The sequence below is a fragment of the Rutilus rutilus genome, assembly GCF_951802725.1.
Source record: "Rutilus rutilus genome assembly, chromosome: 10".
Taxonomy (NCBI): domain Eukaryota; kingdom Metazoa; phylum Chordata; class Actinopteri; order Cypriniformes; family Leuciscidae; genus Rutilus; species Rutilus rutilus.
In genome coordinates, this window is record NC_140215.1 from 44,110,351 (window position 1) to 44,129,056 (window position 18,706).

Below are 18,706 nucleotides of genomic sequence, written 5' to 3' on the forward strand. Positions count from 1 at the left end.
GGTAGTGTAGACAACTGAAACTCTTTTCACATTCTAATAGCAATAATAGAAGTGGTCTAAATATATAAAATAAATAATCACATATATCTTCTGTGGAAGTCTCGGTCCGGTGGGATCTCATGCTTTCAAAGCTAACTTGCTATTGCTAGCCTCTCCGAAATTGCCTATACCCCTCCTTAACTATATGAGAATGTAGATTTGACTAGAAAAACAGGAAATATGATTCAGTGCATAAACATTAGCAGGATTAGAGAAGTATGAAGAGTTCCTTGTCCGATTGGCGATGGTAGAATAACACGTCACACACCGACACACACGAGAAGAGCAAACATGAGTCTTATGAGGAAATATGGAATTTGCCTTCAGTTTTTTTAGGTGACTCAATGCTTTTGTTTAACAGGATTAGTTTTCAAAGATGAATCTATCGTCATTAAGACAAGGCTGCTTTATTTCAATAGCGCTTTATACAATACAGATGGTTTTAAAGCAGCTTCACAGTAATAAACAGGAAAATAACTGTTAATGTTGTAAAATTGATCTATTATGAAAACAGTTTCGCTCGTAAAAGCAGCTGTCATTAAATTCAGTTCAGTTCATGTTTTATTTAACCTGATACTGCTCATTAAAGATAATAAAGGGAACAAAGTAATTACAGCCAAAACTTACAAAGCCAAATAGGCATTAAGATGTACAGATAATGTGCTGAAAAGACCAGTAAGAACATTGACAATGGGCTGTTTAATTAACAAGTCTGCACAATCCTGTCAAACTGCAAATTCTTTTAAAGTGTTTTTTTGTGTGTGTGTGTGTTGATTTTCAGATATCCAGACATATACAATAACATCAATAAACAAACAAACAAACAAACAAACCCAAAGCGCTGAAACAACAACAATCAACACAGTCTACACACTGTTTCCACAGATCATAGATCATAAGTTAGTTTCTCCAAAGGAAAAAAGGCCGATAACTGAGGTATCCACATGGGAACCGTGCTGACCACCTCAGTAGAATAAATTTTTTACCCAGATTTAAAAGAATTATGAATAAAGAGAGGTATCTGCGTCAAAGTGTTCAGGTATATGGATCATCAGATAAAAAGGGGATGAAATGAACCGTTTACCAGGTATTTTTCAGAACAGCTGAATGTGCCCTTGTGTCTCTTACATTTAAAACGGAGAATAGAGAACATTCAATGGTCAAGTCAAGTCATCTTCATTTATATAGTGCTTTTAACAAAGTAGATTGTTGCAAAGCAGCTTTACATTGATAGTAGGAAATTAAAGTAAAGTGTTTTGGCTTTATAGCAGCTCTAGAATAAAGTTATTGTCCAGCTAAAGTTAGTTTGATTGATTCACTTCCGTCGCAACGATCATTAGTTATTAACTTAGGGGCCGCTAACACACACCGTTTTAACAGAAAGTCTTAAGTTCTTTCTGTGCAAACTTTCAAAAACGCAAGCCAGTGAGAACGCTGATGGCGTGCACATGCGTATTACGAGTTCAGTCTATAGCAGGGTTTCTCAAACGTCCTGCACAGTTTAGCTCCAACCCTGATCAAACACACCTGAGCAAGCTAATCAATGTCTTCAGGATCACTAGAAACTCACAGCTAGGTGTGTTTGATCAGGGTTGGAGCTAAACTGTGCAGGACAGTGGCCCTCCAGGACCGAGTTTGAGAAACCCTGCTCTATAGGGATGTGGGCAATGGGACAATGGGGGTGCTATTATTTGAGGTATTATAGACTTAAGCTCCAACCAGAGAGGAGTTAGTGACTCTGATAGACTTCAGCTGCAACCAGGCATTCTGGGTATGAAGTTGCCTGAAGCCGAGGGTCTGTCCAGCTAAACTTCTCTTGTCCACTTGACGGTGTGGAACGGTGTTTCCTCCTTCCTTCCTTGCTTAGGGACGACAGCTAGTGTTCGTTTAGGAGGAAGTGGGACAGTCCATCACAGTCATTAGTCCTCCATTTACAGTGAATTCAGTGGAGAATCATTTCACATCAGCCCTGCTTTTCATCCATGTTAATGTTCATGTTATTGGATTGTAAAGTAACGCTTCCGGTGCAGATTTTTGTCCACCAATTTTAGCCTGTTTTGTACTTTAAGTGGCTGAAATTCCGTTGCTTACAGCGCTATTGAAGTGCATGAACATACACACCTCATTGTTTTGTGTTTCTTCTGACACTCGTTGCTGCATCTTACTAATTTCCTCTGTGTTTCCCTTCAGGGTCGACATGTCAAAACCGGACAGCTGGCAGCCATCAAGGTCATGGACGTGACTGAAGTAAGTGCACTGACATCACTTCCCTTCAGTGTGCTCAAGTTCAGAATTTAAAACAATAATGTGAAAAATACCAAGACAGACACAGGGCCCTATCTCGCACCCAGCGCAATTGATTTTGTACACGACGCACGTATCATTCCTATTTTGCACCCGACGCACAGCGGACTTTTCCCTCCACAGACGCACGTCGGTAAATTAGGGAATGAACTTGCGCTCCCGGGGGCGGTTCAGGGAAAAGAGGAGGCGTGTTCCGGCGCAAACGTTCCCTGGTGCTATTTTGCAGTTTCAGAAAACAATTCCGCCACTGACCAGGAGAAACCTCGTCTAAAGTCAGTGCGCATGTTATTCAGATGCTATTTTAAGGGTGAATTCTTGGCCATAATAGCCGCTTTCCAACCGGAGGAACCTTTTCACAGTTCCTAGAACTATTGGCTAAAGTACCCGTATGTTCCTGCGGTGCGAACACGCCGACTAGGAACGACTTTAGTTCTAGGAACTCCATTTGGAGGAACTAATTTAGCTCCTACTTCAGAGTAGGGTCTAAACCAGCACTATAGGAACTACCCGTGACGTTAGTGTACGCTGATGACCAAACGCACGCAAAACACCAGCACCTGCCATTTTTAAAACAGCTATATGTAAACACACAGATTATAGCCTATATATTTACTCCAGAAACTAGATACAAACATGGAAAACAGTGATAGATGGGCCTCTAAACCTTTATGCTGAAGAGAAAATCCAACGCAACTTTGAGGGGACCAAGTCAAACATGATTATGAACTGATTGTGTTTAGGGGTCACTCCCTTACCCCTCCTACCAGTTCCTTTGGCCACTTGGCCAGTGCGAACGCAAACAGCAAAACCGAGTTTGGGGGAGAGTAGTTCTTAGAACTGTTTAGAAGTGGACAGTTCCTACAAACTAAGTTCCTGTAACTACTTGGTCGGAAAGCGGCTATTGTAGTGTGCACAACACACACACACTTTGCTTCTCTCATCTACACAGAAGCAGCAGTTTTCATTTTTGCAAATCATACATTATTACAAGGAAAAATATTAACACATGAGGGAAATCATTGCAGTGTCCATGAAGATGTGGAAAAATAGGCATTAAATCTAGCTTACACATTTACCCAAATTATTATACGCCTGTTTAACTGAAGCTAATTTGTGTGTGTTTCTCCATCCCCAATGTCACTTCTCTGTGTTTTACGGCCCTGACGAGAACGTCGGTCTCCTCGGAACCGCTCCTGGCAAATCCACCGTTATAATAGCAATCCGCCATGGAACAAGCACACCTGCTCTTAAAGGGAATGTGAGATGTCGCTCTGATTGGTTTATTTCACGTTACGCCCAAACCACACCTATGAGTAATGAAGCTACTTCAGACCAACACATTTTAGATTAGCGTCTAGATTAGCGAGACCCGCCCACAAAGTTACTTGCGTTTCGCGCTTGATACTTGCGCTTCAGATCGTTAAAATAGGGCCCACTGAGTTTAGACCAAAAGTAATTCTACAGATTATATAGAAATACTTCATAACTTATTTAAAACATATTTTGTCTAGTTTTAAACTAGTGAAAACACTTCCTTTGGAGGTTTGTCATGTATTTAAGACACATTTCTGCCTGCGTGTGGATTTATTTCAGTTTGAACACAATATATTAGACCACAAGAAAGGAATCAGCCTGGTTTGATATGCAAAGTTGAAGTTTATTTACTTTTCTGCTTAGCAATATTAGGATTGAATTAATGCATTAAGTACATCAGAAAGTAAAACTACCCATAAAAGCATAAAAACAGATAGACAAAACATGCTCGGGAGTACAATAACAACACATCCCAAGTGCCTACCTTTGCATTGTACAGTCTAATAGAAAGAGGAATGGTAGAGCTAGCGTAGCGTTTGGTCCTTTAATCGAGCTCAGATTATTTAGCTTTCTAAGAAGCCAAGCAGTTTTTCATCGCTAGTTGGTGAGAAGAGAAACCAACCTACAATATTTGTATTTGTTGCAAGATGACAATACAGTGAATACTTTGTTCTTTTGCTAGTTTTTCATGTCTTTCCAGATGTATACATTTTGTGAAAAGCAAAAATGTGAGTCTGCACAAAACTCACTGCATTGATAAAGTGTTATTATACTATTATAATAGTTATACTAGTGTTATTTGCCAAGTGTCAAAAATAAAACTTCTTACTCCTGGATTAAATGTTTTCAAAAGTGTAGAGGGATTTGGTCTGTAATCTCTACAGTGTTAAAAACAGACATGAACGTGATATGATATGAACAAATCATTCAATTACCCCGTTTCTAGCAAACATATGATTAATATTATTCATTATTCATGTAGGATTATTCATAATTCATAAGAGCAGAGATTTGTGCTCGTGATGTTTGTCAGTATAGCAGTACGCTGACGTCTGTAAGGCTCAGTTATCTCGTTCATCACAACACACACACACACACACACACACACACACACACACACACACACACACACACACACACACACACACACACACACATCAGCTTTCTGTCCTCATTTATTTGCCGTGACTGACTGCCTTCAGAATATAGTTTGAGAAATGTCTCATGATCTGTGTTTTAAATTTTTTTTGCTCAGTGATGGTTATTTATTATAGAGAAAATCTGTCTATATTATTTTCATTATAGAAAGTAAGAATCTATTTAAAAATAAAGAAACCTTGCGGAACCCTTCATAGCTTTCTATATTAGCGAAGCGTGTGAGACGACTGGGGTTTATTTCTTGTTGCGTTGATTCACACCAACCAAGTTTTATCAATTGTCATTTAAAAGTCCATATAGACACTGAGAATTACTACACAACTGTATTCATGAAGCTTCCCGTGTGTGTGTGTGTGTGTGTTCAGGATGAAGAAGAGGAGATTAAGCTGGAGATTAACATGCTGAAGAAATACTCTCATCACAGAAACATTGCCACGTATTACGGAGCGTTCATTAAGAAGAGTCCTCCAGGACACGACGACCAGCTGTGGGTTAGTGACGCTCTCTCACACACACACACTCATACTCGAGAAACACTGCATACACACACACACACACACACACTCATACTCGAGAAACGCTGTATACACACTCTCACACACACACACACACACACACACACACACACACACACACACACACACACACACACACACACACTCATACTCGAGAAACACTGCACACACACACTCATACTCTAGAGAAACGCTGTATACACACACACACACACACACACACACACACACGCTCATACTCGAGAGAAACGCTGCATACACACACACACACTCATACTCGAGAAACACTGCATACACACACACACACGCTCATACTCGAGAGAAACGCTGCATACACACACACACACTCATACTCGAGAAACACTGCATACACACACACACTCACACACACACGCTCATACTCTAGAGAAACGCTGTATACACACTCTCACACACACACACACACACACACACGCTCATACTCGAGAGAAACGCTGTATACACACACTCTCACACACACAAACACACACACGCTCATACTCGAGAGAAACGCTGTATACACACTCTCACACACACTAGAGATGCGCGGATGGGCTATTATTTCATCCGCAACCGTGTCACAAAACTCAACATCCGTCCGCCATCCGCACCAACATTTTTGACCAATTTTCAAAACCGCACCCGCCCGCCATCCGCTGATTGGTGTATACATATATTTTTCATTTGATTGGTTCAACCGCCCGCCACCCGCCCGAATTTAATTAAAATATCATTTTTCGTCACGTCATCCGCCCAATCCGCGGTTTATCCGTGGAGTCCGCGGCTGTAACCGCAAACCGCGCATCTCTAACACACACACACACACACACACACGCTCATACTCGAGAGAAGCGCTGCGTGAGAGTGTGTGTAACACTCTCTCACATACACACACACACACACGCTCATACTCGAGAGAAACGCTGTATACACACTCTCACACACACACGCTCATACTCGAGAGAAGCGCTGCATACACACAAATGTTTCCAGTTAAAAAAAAATTCATGGACACGATTTGAAAATGTTAAATGTTCCTGAAATAAATAGTCAAAAATGAGTTCATTGGTAGTGGAATTTGTCCTAGTGGAAGCGTCCGGTAGTGTGCACAAACACATGACTGAAAGCTCAAAGATGAAAGATATAAAAAAATCAATCGATCCAGGTTCAGAATTACAGGTAAGAATGAACTCACAACGAACAGAAGTTCAGATGAGAATGAACAGAATAAACCAAAAACACACAAGAGGAAGAGCGATTAGTACATACTTGCTCACATGTTGTTCACATACAAGTAATCACAATGTAAAAACATAGGACACAATTTTAATGAGGTTGTACCACACAGGAATCAGACCACAATCTGTGGGTCAGGTGCCTGTCACTCATCTTGTTCTCACCTATGGGAAGACGTGTGTTCACACAGATGCAGAAGTTCCATAGTTCAAGAGAGAATCAACTCAAATGAAGATTTTGTACATAAATGCACTGCATTTTGTATTCAGATGAGATCATTCTTAGAAAGGCACAAGATCTGAAACGGAAGCAACTCTTGCACCATTTCTGGCCACAGTAGCTCTTGCGGTCTGGGCATGTGCCATACTGGATTCAAACCCACAACCTGAAAGCTTCGGAGCCTGTGGCTTAGCAGATTGCCCACTCAGTTGACACTGATTCAGATCTCATGACCTGTAGGTGGCGCTGTTCTTAAATTTGGCATGAACCCTGAGGTCATGGTTTCAATAAAGCCTATCAATTTTCACTTCGTTGATCAAAGTTGGGCCGAGATACAGCCTCTGAACCAATTTCGGGTTGACCTCGTTAAGTTCACGACATCATAACTTTTGAACAGAGATGAATAAAAGAAAAAAAATTCTGTGTAGTATTTTCTGTGTGGCTCGGTCTAAAGATCATCTGAGCAAATTTTCTAAATTTGAAGGAGTAGTGAAAACTGAATACTGTACTTTTGTACTTTTTAGTACTTTTGTACTAAGTATAATTTTTCTAGATCAAATTGTTCAAAAGTTATAACCGTTTCAAATGTACATTTTTGAACTGGTGGTGGCGTTATAGAGTTGGTCCTAGGGACCCCAAAGTTGGCCAGAATTCTATTCATTACCATCACTACAAATGTGCCAATTTTCATAATTTTCTCATGGTCCGTTCACAGGGCTGCCATAGACTCCCATTCGGGAAGAATAATAAAAGTAACAATTCCAATAGGGGCTACAGCACCTTCAGGGCTTGGCCCCTAAAAACATTATCTAACTAAAATATTATAATCATTTCATTTAAATGAAACACTTCAGTCATTTTTAACCTATATGTGTACAGTACTAGAGGGTTAAATCTGTCATTTTTTTGGAAATGATTGTAAAGAAATCAATTTTAGTTTATCCAGTAAAATGCCAGTTGGATCTTAATGTATTCTTACTTGATTCCTATGGGTTCAGCTACAATTAAAATCTCCTTCAAGATATTTTTCATCATAAATAAAGTCTTAAAATGCAGATGGCTGCTTCACATGTTAACACTACATGCCAAATAAAGTCAAACCTAGAGACTTCATTCACATTACCTTTGGTGATGACAGAAGAACCTGACAGTTCCCAGAATTCACTCTGCACAGATCCAGATCCAGACTCTGCGAGGCCTCGATGTTTACGAGAGGTCTGGAGACAAGTACATGTACAGTCTACTTTATTACTCTAGGGGTTCAAATAAAAGCTAAAAGTAGGTTTCTTTATTTGTGGCTGTTTGCTGAGATGTTATCAGTAAATGATGTATGTGCAGTAAATCTGTGTCTGTTGTTTGTGTAGCTAGTGATGGAGTTTTGTGGAGCTGGCTCAATAACAGACCTTGTGAAAAACACGAAAGGAAACACACTGAAAGAAGACTGGATTGCATACATCTCCAGAGAAATTCTCAGGGTATGAAGCGCCTGTTGACACTAACATGTTTTGGAGCCGCTGATTGAGTTCTCTCCTCTCTCCTCTCCTCGCCTCTCCTATCCCTCTCCCCGTCTCCTCCCCTCCTCCTCTCCTCTTCTCCCCTCTCCTCTCCTCTCCTCTCCTCCCCTCCTCTTCTCCTCTTCTCCCCTCTCCTCGTCTCTCCTCCCCTCCTCTCCTCACCTCTCCTCCTCTCCTGTCTCCACCTCTTCCCTATCCCTATCCTATCCCTCTCTTCTCCTCGTCTCTCCTTCCCTCCTCTCATATCTCTCCCTCTCCTCGTCCTCTCCTCGTCCTCTCCTCTCCTCCTCTCCTCTCCTGTCCTCTCCTCCTCTCATCGCCTCTCCTGTCCTCTCCTCCTCTCATCGCCTCTCCTCTCCTCGTCCTCTCCTCTCCTCTCCTCCTCTCCTCCTCTCCTCTCCTCTCCTCTCCTCTCCTCTCCTCTCCTCTCCTCTCCTCTCCTCCTCTCATCGCCTCTCCTCTCCTCTCCTCCTCTCCTCTCCTCTCCTCTCCTCTCCTCTCCTCTCCTCTCCTCTCCTCTCCTCTCCTCTCCTCTCCTCCTCTCATCGCCTCTCCTCTCCTCCTCCTCTCCTCGTCCTCTCCTCTCCTCCTCTCCTCTCCTGTCCTCTCCTCCTCTCATCGCCTCTCCTGTCCTCTCCTCCTCTCATCGCCTCTCCTCTCCTCGTCCTCTCCTCTCCTCTCCTCCTCTCCTCCTCTCATCGCCTCTCCTCTCCTCTCCTCTCCTCGTCCTCTCCTCTCCTCCTCTCCTCTCCTCCTCTCATCGCCTCTCCTCTCCTCTCCTCGTCCTCTCCTCGTCCTCTCCTCTCCTCCTCTCCTCTCCTCTCCTGTCCTCTCCTCCTCTCATCGCCTCTCCTGTCCTCTCCTCCTCTCATCGCCTCTCCTCTCCTCGTCCTCTCCTCTCCTCCTCTCCTCCTCTCCTCTCCTCTCCTCCTCTCCTCTCCTCTCCTCTCCTCTCCTCCTCTCATCGCCTCTCCTCTCCTCGTCCTCTCCTCTCCTCCTCTTCTCTCCTGTCCTCTCCTCTCATCGCCTCTCCTCTCCTCGTCCTCTCCTCTCCTCCTCTCCTCTCCTCGTCCTCTCCTCTCCACCTCTCCTCTCCTCTCCTCTCCTCCTCTCCTCTCCTGTCCTCTCCTCCTCTCATCACCTCTCCTCTCCTCTCCTCTCCTCCTCTCATCGCCTCTCCTCGTCCTCTCCTCTCCTCTCCTCTCCTCATCTCCTCTCCTCGTCCTCTCCTCTCCTCCTCTTCTCTCCTCGTCCTCTCCTCTCCTCTCCTCTCCTCTCCTCTCCTCTCCTCTCCTCTCCTCGTCCTCTCCTCGTCCTCTCCTCCTCTCCTCCTCTCCTCTCCTCTCCTCTCCTCCTCTCCTCTCCTCTCCTCTCCTCTCCTCTCCTCTCCTCTCCTCTCCTCTCCTCCTCTCATCGCCTCTCCTCGTCCTCTCCTCTCCTCTCCTCCTCTTCTCTCCTGTCCTCTCCTCTCATCGCCTCTCCTCTCCTCTCCTCGTCCTCTCCTCCTCTCCTCTCCTCTCCTCTCCTCTCCTCTCCTCTCCTCTCCTCTCCTCTCCTCTCCTCCTCTCCTCTCCTCTCCTCTCCTCTCCTCTCCTCCTCTCATCGCCTCTCATCGCCTCTCCTCTCCTCGTCCTCTCCTCTCCTCCTCTTCTCTCCTGTCCTCTCCTCTCCTGTCCTCTCCTCTCATCGCCTCTCCTCTCCTCGTCCTCTCCTCTCCTCCTCTCCTCTCCTCTCCTCTCCTCGTCCTCTCCTCTCCTCTCCTCTCCTCTCCTCCTCTCCTCTCCTGTCCTGTCCTCTCCTCCTCTCCTCCTCTCCTCTCCTGTCCTGTCCTCTCCTCCTCTCCTCTCCTGTCCTCTCCTCCTCTCATCACCTCTCCTCTCCTCCTCTCCTCTCCTCCTCTCCTCTCCTCTCCTCTCCTCTCCTCTCCTCTCCTCTCCTCTCATCTCCTCTCCTCGTCCTCTCCTCTCCTCTCCTCTCCTCTCCTCTCCTCCTCTCCTCTCCTCTCCTCATCGCCTCTCCTCGTCCTCTCCTCTCCTCTCCTCTCCTCTCCTCTCCTCTCCTCTCCTCTCCTCTCCTCTCCTCTCCTCTCCTCTCCTCTCCTCTCCTCTCCTATCGCCTCTCCTCCTCGTCCTCTCCTCTCCTCTCCTCTCCTCCTCTCCTCCTCTCCTCTCCTCTCCTCTCCTCTCCTCTCCTCTCCTCTCCTCTCCTCTCCTCTCCTCTCCTCTCCTCTCATCACCTCTCCTCTCCTCCTCTCATCGCCTCTCCTCCTCTCCTCTCCTCTCCTCTCCTCTCCTCTCCTCTCCTCTCCTCCTCTCCTCTCCTCTCCTCTCCTCGTCCTCTCCTCCTCTCATTGCCTCTTCTCTTCTCTTCATCAGGGGTTGGCCCACCTGCACGCTCATCACGTCATCCACAGAGACATCAAGGGCCAGAATGTGCTGCTGACTGAGAACGCAGAGGTTAAACTAGGTCAGATCTCTACTGATTCTCTGCTTTCTGTACACATCCCCCGAATACTGTCACATCTCCAGTCCTCGCGGTTTAATGCATGCGGTAGACAAGCCTTTTATGGAAGAGTTTTCTCAGACTCATGAGCATATCCTTTCTTGAACAACATCATCAGGAAAAAACAAACACTTGCTCATTTTATTTGTTTTCTGTTTTCACTCAGGTAAATCTGACAACGTCAAGTATTATTTTTAAATGTTGTTTTAGATCACTCCTTTCACTCATTTAACACACACGGTTGATCATGGTTAAAATTAGTTAAAATTTTTCCTTAAAAAAATGTCAGCTTCAATTTGTTGTTTATAAATGTATCAAATAAAATATATTTAAATATTTTAAATATAGAAATGCCTCATTTCATTTCATTAAAGTTTAGAATCATCCTTTACTGTGAAAATCACCCACAGCACCACCTAGTGTCCAACCAGCGCTAATACAGTAAAACCAGCTGAATGCAGATACTGTATCTGTGTGAAAATGATGCAAAATATTAAATAATTCACTTTTGGATTTTTTATTTTACACATTCTGGAGGGCAGAAGCAGCTCCTAACAGTAAATTTAGATTGTGCAGATTCTGGCTAAAGCTACATAATTAATGTACAACTATGACTAAATGTTTACGTTTTACCTTCTAATGTAATCAGACACACTTTTGGTGTCCTTGTGTAATTCAGCATGAGAGTGATTGACACACAATTGATTTCTCTTCTTCTTTGCTAATTTTTATGGCGTAGCGGATTGATGGTTTACGTAAAGCAGCGTTAAAACAAGCAGGTTAAAGATGAAACGGTGCCAATCTCTGTGTCAGACATGGACAGCAGTTTCACAACAAGTATATTCTGGCCTTAATGCGGGCGTACACGGTGTGAGTTCTAGTACTCAGGAGGTCGTGAGATATTGCACACGTTAGAGTCAGTAAACCTGATAACCTAAGTGTGTGTGTGTGTGTATGTGTGACAGTGTATGCGCATGCTGTATGGTTGCTGCCACTGAGCTACAGCCCCATCGATCTAGCCTGTGACGTGGTTGTGTATGATTTGGCAACAGGGGACAGCCTATATGCTTGTGAAAATTGGGCCGACTCCCCGAATATTTTAAACATGTCTAAAAATTATCGGGAGGTCTGGAGGTGCTCGTAACGTGGTCCGCTCGGCTCGTAAGTCCTCTCACACGCTGCGAGCCGCGACCATGCGAGCATCACCGATTTCCACGCGATCATCTGCGAGCTCGTAAAACTGCAAAAATCGCACCGTGTGCGCCCGCCTTTAGTGAAGTTGCTGTACATGATGAAATCTCACCCAACAGTCGCCTATGCAGAGCAGATCGTCGACTCTCTCCCCGCTCACCTTCTCCATAAAGCCTGAATGAAGTTTTCTTGAGTCCATGTAAGCGTGATGCATGTTGTTGGTGTGTGTGAGCTGACGTTGGCTCTCTGGGTCTCGTCTGCAGTGGACTTTGGCGTCAGCGCTCAGCTGGATCGAACCGTCGGCCGCAGAAACACCTTCATTGGAACGCCGTACTGGATGGCTCCGGAGGTCATCGCCTGTGACGAAAACCCGGATGCTACTTACGACTACAGGGTAATAACCTGCACACACACACATGCCCCAGGCCCTCATGGGAAGATCAAGCACTGCAGGAACATTCAGCATGTTAAATAGATGCAGTTTAAACACCGAGCTGAATGAATGAGCTGACGAGACGATGTTCTGCTTTCCCTGTAGAGCGATCTGTGGTCCTGTGGGATCACGGCTATAGAGATGGCGGAGGGCGCTCCTCGTGAGTACTCCATTACACACCTCCTCTCTCATCTTCCTTTCTTTCTGTCTCTTGATGTCCAGTTGCTTTTACTCCACCATTAGTCCATTTTAGAGGAAATGAATGTATTTGCTGATTTAAAGCAGGGGTGCCACAGCAACAACACACATACCTGTAGTTTTCCAATAATCCTGAAGGACTTGATGAGCTGGATCAGGTGCGTTTAATTAGGGCTGAAGACTGTGGCCGTCCAGGAACCAACCCTAAATTCTGTCAATTCTGTCATTTACATATGACTTTCTGTCCTCGTTGGAGCTGCTCTTGTCTTACTGAGGCTCCGTAACTCTTGTGATGATATAGCTGCATATATTAGATCATTTGTCTCATTTGCATACATTCAAATATGCAATTGGTTTTCACACACAACCAGTCGCGACACAATTTGGTCGGACATTACCTTTAATATCCTGAATTGATAACTGGGTTTCATGGGACGTGTGTGTCGGTGTTTTGCAGCGTTGTGTGATATGCATCCCATGCGCGCGCTCTTTCTCATACCCAGAAATCCTCCACCCAGACTCAAGTCCAAGAAATGGTCAGTACCTTCATCTTATTGTCGTATTGATGCCAGCAGGTCAAAGGTCTTCGGTGCTCCTCCAGAAACGCTCTCCTCTCCCGTGATCTTGTTTTCAGGTCCAAGAAGTTCTTCAGCTTCATCGAGGGCTGTCTGGTGAAGAACTACACGCAGCGTCCGCCCACCGACCAGCTCCTGAAGCATCCCTTCATCAGAGACCAGCCCAACGAGAGGCAGGTGCGCATCCAGCTCAAAGACCACCTGGACCGCTGCCGCAAGAAGCGCGGAGAGAAAGGTAGGGGTGCGGGTCCTGTCGCCACAGAGAGTGTGCGCTAGTGCTCGCGTGTGACGTGTGCTTGTGCTCTGACCGCAGATGAGACCGAGTACGAGTACAGCGGCAGTGAGGAAGAGGAGGAGGAAGCTCAGGAGCAGGAGGGAGAGCCCAGGTATGACGCAACACACTGCCAAGAATATGAAACCGTTTGTATGCAGACACAAAGAACATACCCAGATTACAGATCTCTTCTTACTCCTCTGGATTCGATGAAATACGTTAAGATGAAATATCCATGTATAAAATTTCAGAGTATGTGGTTTTTGCATTGGTGTGGTTTCAGTTGTTCCCACATTTATTACATAAATTAAGCATAAAATTTCAGTATGTAAGTGATTGATTGGTGTATCGTCAGTTCCTCATGAAAACGTTTGTATGCAGATTTAATGCATGTGTATAAGAGCTGCACGATTCTGAATTAATTGAGAATCACAATTTTTTCACGATTCTCCCATGATGCTAAAAAGAAAACAAAATAACATGCAATTGTTACGGCCGTCTAGGGGCCAGGCCGCTACAGAAAAGATTCTTGGACATAGGCTTAATTTGTGGGTATTTACTACAATGAAGGAAAGAAAAAAAATGATTGGGAAAACCTTCCGGTCCCAACAAGGCCAAAAAAAACAAAAACAAAACCCAAAACTCAACCCCCCCCCCCCCTACTTAACCTCATCAAAAGAAAATACAAGATTATCTGCCCTACCTACCACATTCTTCAAACAGAGACAAAGAAAATAACAATGAAAATAAATGGCATCGGAACCTAATAAACCAATAAATCAATATTTACAAGAATTTACAAAGTATGAACAAATACTACAAATAAAGAACCAAAGTACAAGCTCAAATCAAACACAAATCTGCGGTTATAACAGCAATTTACTGGAGCTTCTGACAAAATATTAATTGCTGCAGTCTATTTAAAAATATTCTATTGATGTAAATTAATTAAAAATAAAATCAGTTTGAATGAATGATTCAATAACTCGCTCATAAAGACTTGACTTGTCTCATTACTGGATGAATCAATGTTTTTTAACGAATATCTTGAACGGATGATTTAATGACTCACTCAAAGACTTCACTTCAATGAGGAATACATTTTTTAACAGTCACTTGTCGCCACCTACTGGTGTAGCGATGTAATTGATTGAAGTTACTACCGTTGACATCAGTGTTTATTTCCAAATTATAAACTTTTTTCTTAGTACTTCTGTGATTATTCTGAATGATTGTTAGACAGAAATGTGGATACTGTCATATAGGAATAATATGTGTCTGCCTGAATTGTCATCTTTTAACGATTAGTCGTGCAGCTCTACTGCGTATGTACGCGTCCAGTTTTGGAGAAATGCACATCAGCCCGACGCAAGTACAGATCAGCCTCTGACTTATTTATCATTACAGTTTCATGAACAGCTGAGAATAAATTGAAAGCATAGAAATGACTTGCCTCACAGAAATTCATCACATCTTAAAAACAGTACATTTTTATTGGGAATATAATTTTTCTCAGCTCTAAATAGTTCATTGGTTAGAAGTGGCTGGAAAAGTCATATAGTTGATTTTTCAGGACCAGCATGTAACTCTGCTGTGTTCTGAATCCCGCAGCTCTATTGTGAATGTCCCGGGCGAGTCGACTCTGCGCCGGGACTTCATCCGTCTACAGCAGGAGAATAAGGAGCGCTCGGAGGCGATGAGACGACAGCAGCTCCTCCAGGAACAGCAGATGCGCGAGCAGGAGGAATACAAGCGCCAACTACTGGCAGAACGGCAGAAGCGCATCGAGCAGCAGAAAGAGCAGAGGCGGCGGCTGGAGGAGGTGAGCACACGCCTGTGATGCTGTTTAACTTCCCATGCCACATCTGAACCAGTCAAACACAAGAGTCACCGCACCTTTAAGAAGAGTTTAGAGATGTCTAGGGTTCAGAAAACAGTCGGCGAAGTGTGTCAAAAGCCTGCACTCTGAGGAACAACTACATCCACCACTACAGTGGCAAACATTTCTGTCACATGCGATCAATTCCTGACCAAATTTATGAGCCTTATTGGATCATTTAAGTCACATGTTCACCAGTTGGTGAAATCACCCATCACAAAATACATTTCATCGGTAACAATATGATCCTACAATAATACGCATTGCATGTACTATAACAAAGGAGAGGTCAGTTAAAGATCTCCGTTTGGCCCTTTAGGGATAAAAAAAAAAAAACATTTTGAACAACATGGGTCACATGATCATGAACTCACATGTCACAACATGGCATACAGTGAGTCTTCAATGATATGAGCCTGTTAATCCAACTAGAACATTCCATAGTGTAGTGAAATAGTTTGGTGAAATTTGCCATTTTGAAAGCAAAATTGACATCTTATTCTTTAGTTGGTCAAATCCTACAATAACAGTAACCCTTTCAGCTGCTCTTTCTGTATCAGTTTACAGACACCGTAATGTATTCAAACGAACCTTGCATTGGGATGTCACATGGCAGGTTTAAAACATGCTGTTACTGCAGTGCCTCATGTGTGATGAAGGACACGGAACCGTTAGGCCCTTCTGTCTTTGTGCTGAAACTGAAAGTGGCAACTTCTTTTACGAAGAACAACACAGCGTAAATTTTGTCCCGCAACTCATGACAACACCATTATTGAGTTGAAACTTAAGCAAATGTCAATAATGATTGTAAGTTTAACTGCAGAGTAATTCTTGTGTACTGCAGCAACAAAGACGAGAGCGAGAGATGAGGAGACAACAGGAGCGAGAGCAGAGGAGGAGAGAGCAGGAGGAGAAGAGACGTGTGGAGGAGATGGAGAGGAGACGCAAAGAAGAGGAGGAGCGCAGGAGGGCAGAAGAGGAGAAGAGGAGGGCGGACCGTGAGCAGGTGAGTTAGGGCTAACCCTAACCCTAACCTCATCACTAATCATGGCCCTGGTCTTTAGTGTTTGGCCAAGCACATCTGTCAACTCAAGCAAATCGTTTGTAGCTCAAGATAAGATGTGAGGGAGGAGGGAAGACACTCCTGGTCATTGGTTAAAATTGCCATTTAAAGGGATGGTTTGGAGTAATTTCAACCTAGGGTCCTTTGCACCATGACCTCGAGCTAAACATCCCCCCCCCAGAAGCCTTTTTCCCTTGGTCGAACATTATTAAAGTTAGAGCTTATTTAGGGAGATCAGCCGGATGGCTTAGTGCAGGCGCTAACGGATCCTAGGTTGTATCTGGTAAATTACCCCACTAATAATGCCCAGAATGGACCAAACTTCTACAGTAGTACAAATAGGTTCTGTACTCATAAAACGAGGCATTGGAAAGTCTGTAAGTACATCAGGAGTTTATTTAAAGGTGCCCTTGCATGGATTATTTTAGTATTTTAGAATGTTTCCTGGGGTGCCCTTATAATGTTAGTATGTTTTTTAGATCAAAATTTGTTATAATTTAGAAATAAAAGGCATTTTCCCTAGCCTGATTTTAGCCTCTGATGTGAACGCTCTGTTTGAAGGGGCGTGTCAGCTGTGAGACTTCAGTGTAAACGGCCACTGCTGTGATTGGCTGTGAGACTGCAGTGTAAACGGCCACTGCTGTGATTGGCTGTGAGACTGCAGTGTAAACGCCCACTGCTGTGATTGGCTGTGAGACTGCAGTGTAAACGCCCACTGCTGTGATTGGCTGTGAGACTTCAGTGTAAACGCCCACTGCTGTGATTGGCTGCTGTGAGACTTCAGTGTAAGCCTGTTGATCACGTGAATGAAGATCTTATCATTGCAACGCAGTTTCTGCACTCTCACTAATGATTTCACCAATGCAAGCATGATGTAAGTACAGTAAGAGCTTCGTTGTGCAGTGTAACAGCGTCATTGATTTCGTAACGAGTTTTGGCACGTGTCCAGATAAACTCGCGCTGTGTGATTGACAGCTTGAGCGACTGGAAAGGGATTGTTCTTTGATCGCTTTCTGTATATATTTTAATCACAGTTTAAGTAAGATTATTTTCATCCTACTAAGAGAAACGACGTGAAGTTGATCGTTTAGTCACTGGCTTGATTTACTGATGCATAAACAGTATTGAACGACTTTGAGAGAAAGATTATCTGTCTGAACTTGAACAATTACACATCAGACATTCCCATAACCCACTGGTTCTTCAGAGGCTCGGATGAAGGAACTAAAAAAATACCTTTGTGTTCATTTGTACATCCAAACACTGAGCAACTGCCATGCTTCGCTCGTTTGCAAGCCATGATGTCTCTCGAGGAAAAATGATTCGGACGATGATTCGGCTGCGCAGTTCCGCCTGGCCTTGAACATGGGCTGGCATATGCAAATTTTTGGAGGCGTGCATATTAATGATGGAGATTCGCCTATTTTTCAGGGGTGTTTTTCAAAAACGAGATTTAAATAAGAAGGAGAAAACAATGGGGTTTGAGACTCACTGTATGTCATGTCCATGTACTGAACTCTTGTTATTTAACAATGCCAAGATAAATTCAATTTCAAATTCTAGGGCACCTTTAAATAACACTTGCCTGACGGCTAATGCTACCGCTAACCCGGACGTCGACGTCACTTCCGTGATTTGGGAAAAGCCTGTAAAAGTAGCGTGATCTCACCTGGTGTTGCTGAAAAAGTTTTTGGGTATATCCAAAAATGTATTTTATTTTTTAACTTAGTGTTAACTAAAAATTGTTGCAAACTGCTACTACCAACAAAATATTAGTGCATTCCTGGAATTGGGCGTCGTTACACTACATCCTTATGGATTGCTTTCTTACGCATCTTTCCCCATGCTCCGTGATATCCATCAGCCTAACTGCTGGTGTGTGTGTGTGTGTGTGTGTGTGTGTGTGTGTGTGTGTGTGTGTGTGCGTGTGCGTGCGTGTGTGTGTGTGTGTGTCAGGAGCACATCTGTCTGTAGCGTATGTTAGTGTGTGTAGCAAGGGAGAACATCTGACTGTAACGTATGTGTGTGTGTCAGGAGCACATCTGACTGTAACGTGTGTGTGTGTGTCAGGAGTACATCCGCCGGCAGCTGGAGGAGGAGCAGAGGCACCTGGAGATCCTGCAGCAGCAGCTGTTACATGAGCAGGCCATGCTACTGGTGAGTGAATCCCTCACACACTCAAACACACCAGCACTGCGGGATGCTGGGAAACCAATCAAACCTTTTTCCAGTGATTGCTTTTCTTCTAGATTTGGGAGGAGCTCAGCGATAGTT

At 44.0% G+C, this 18,706-nt stretch overlaps 1 protein-coding gene across 2 annotated transcripts in view; it reads left to right on the top strand.

Moving 5' to 3' along the window:
- LOC311298449 (mitogen-activated protein kinase kinase kinase kinase 4-like) overlaps positions 1-18,706 on the top strand; it is an 86,163-nt gene that overhangs the window by 18,293 nt on the left and 49,164 nt on the right. For both annotated transcript variants that reach the window (XM_084421371.1, XM_084421372.1), the window contains exons 3-14: positions 2,230-2,286; positions 5,181-5,306; positions 8,168-8,278; positions 10,693-10,783; positions 12,274-12,404; positions 12,549-12,603; positions 13,099-13,177; positions 13,276-13,451; positions 13,530-13,602; positions 15,102-15,312; positions 16,214-16,375; positions 18,503-18,589. In XM_084421371.1, the coding sequence (XP_084277497.1) occupies positions 2,230-2,286; positions 5,181-5,306; positions 8,168-8,278; positions 10,693-10,783; positions 12,274-12,404; positions 12,549-12,603; positions 13,099-13,177; positions 13,276-13,451; positions 13,530-13,602; positions 15,102-15,312; positions 16,214-16,375; positions 18,503-18,589 (1,359 nt within the window). The remainder of the gene's footprint in view (positions 1-2,229; positions 2,287-5,180; positions 5,307-8,167; positions 8,279-10,692; positions 10,784-12,273; positions 12,405-12,548; positions 12,604-13,098; positions 13,178-13,275; positions 13,452-13,529; positions 13,603-15,101; positions 15,313-16,213; positions 16,376-18,502; positions 18,590-18,706) is intronic.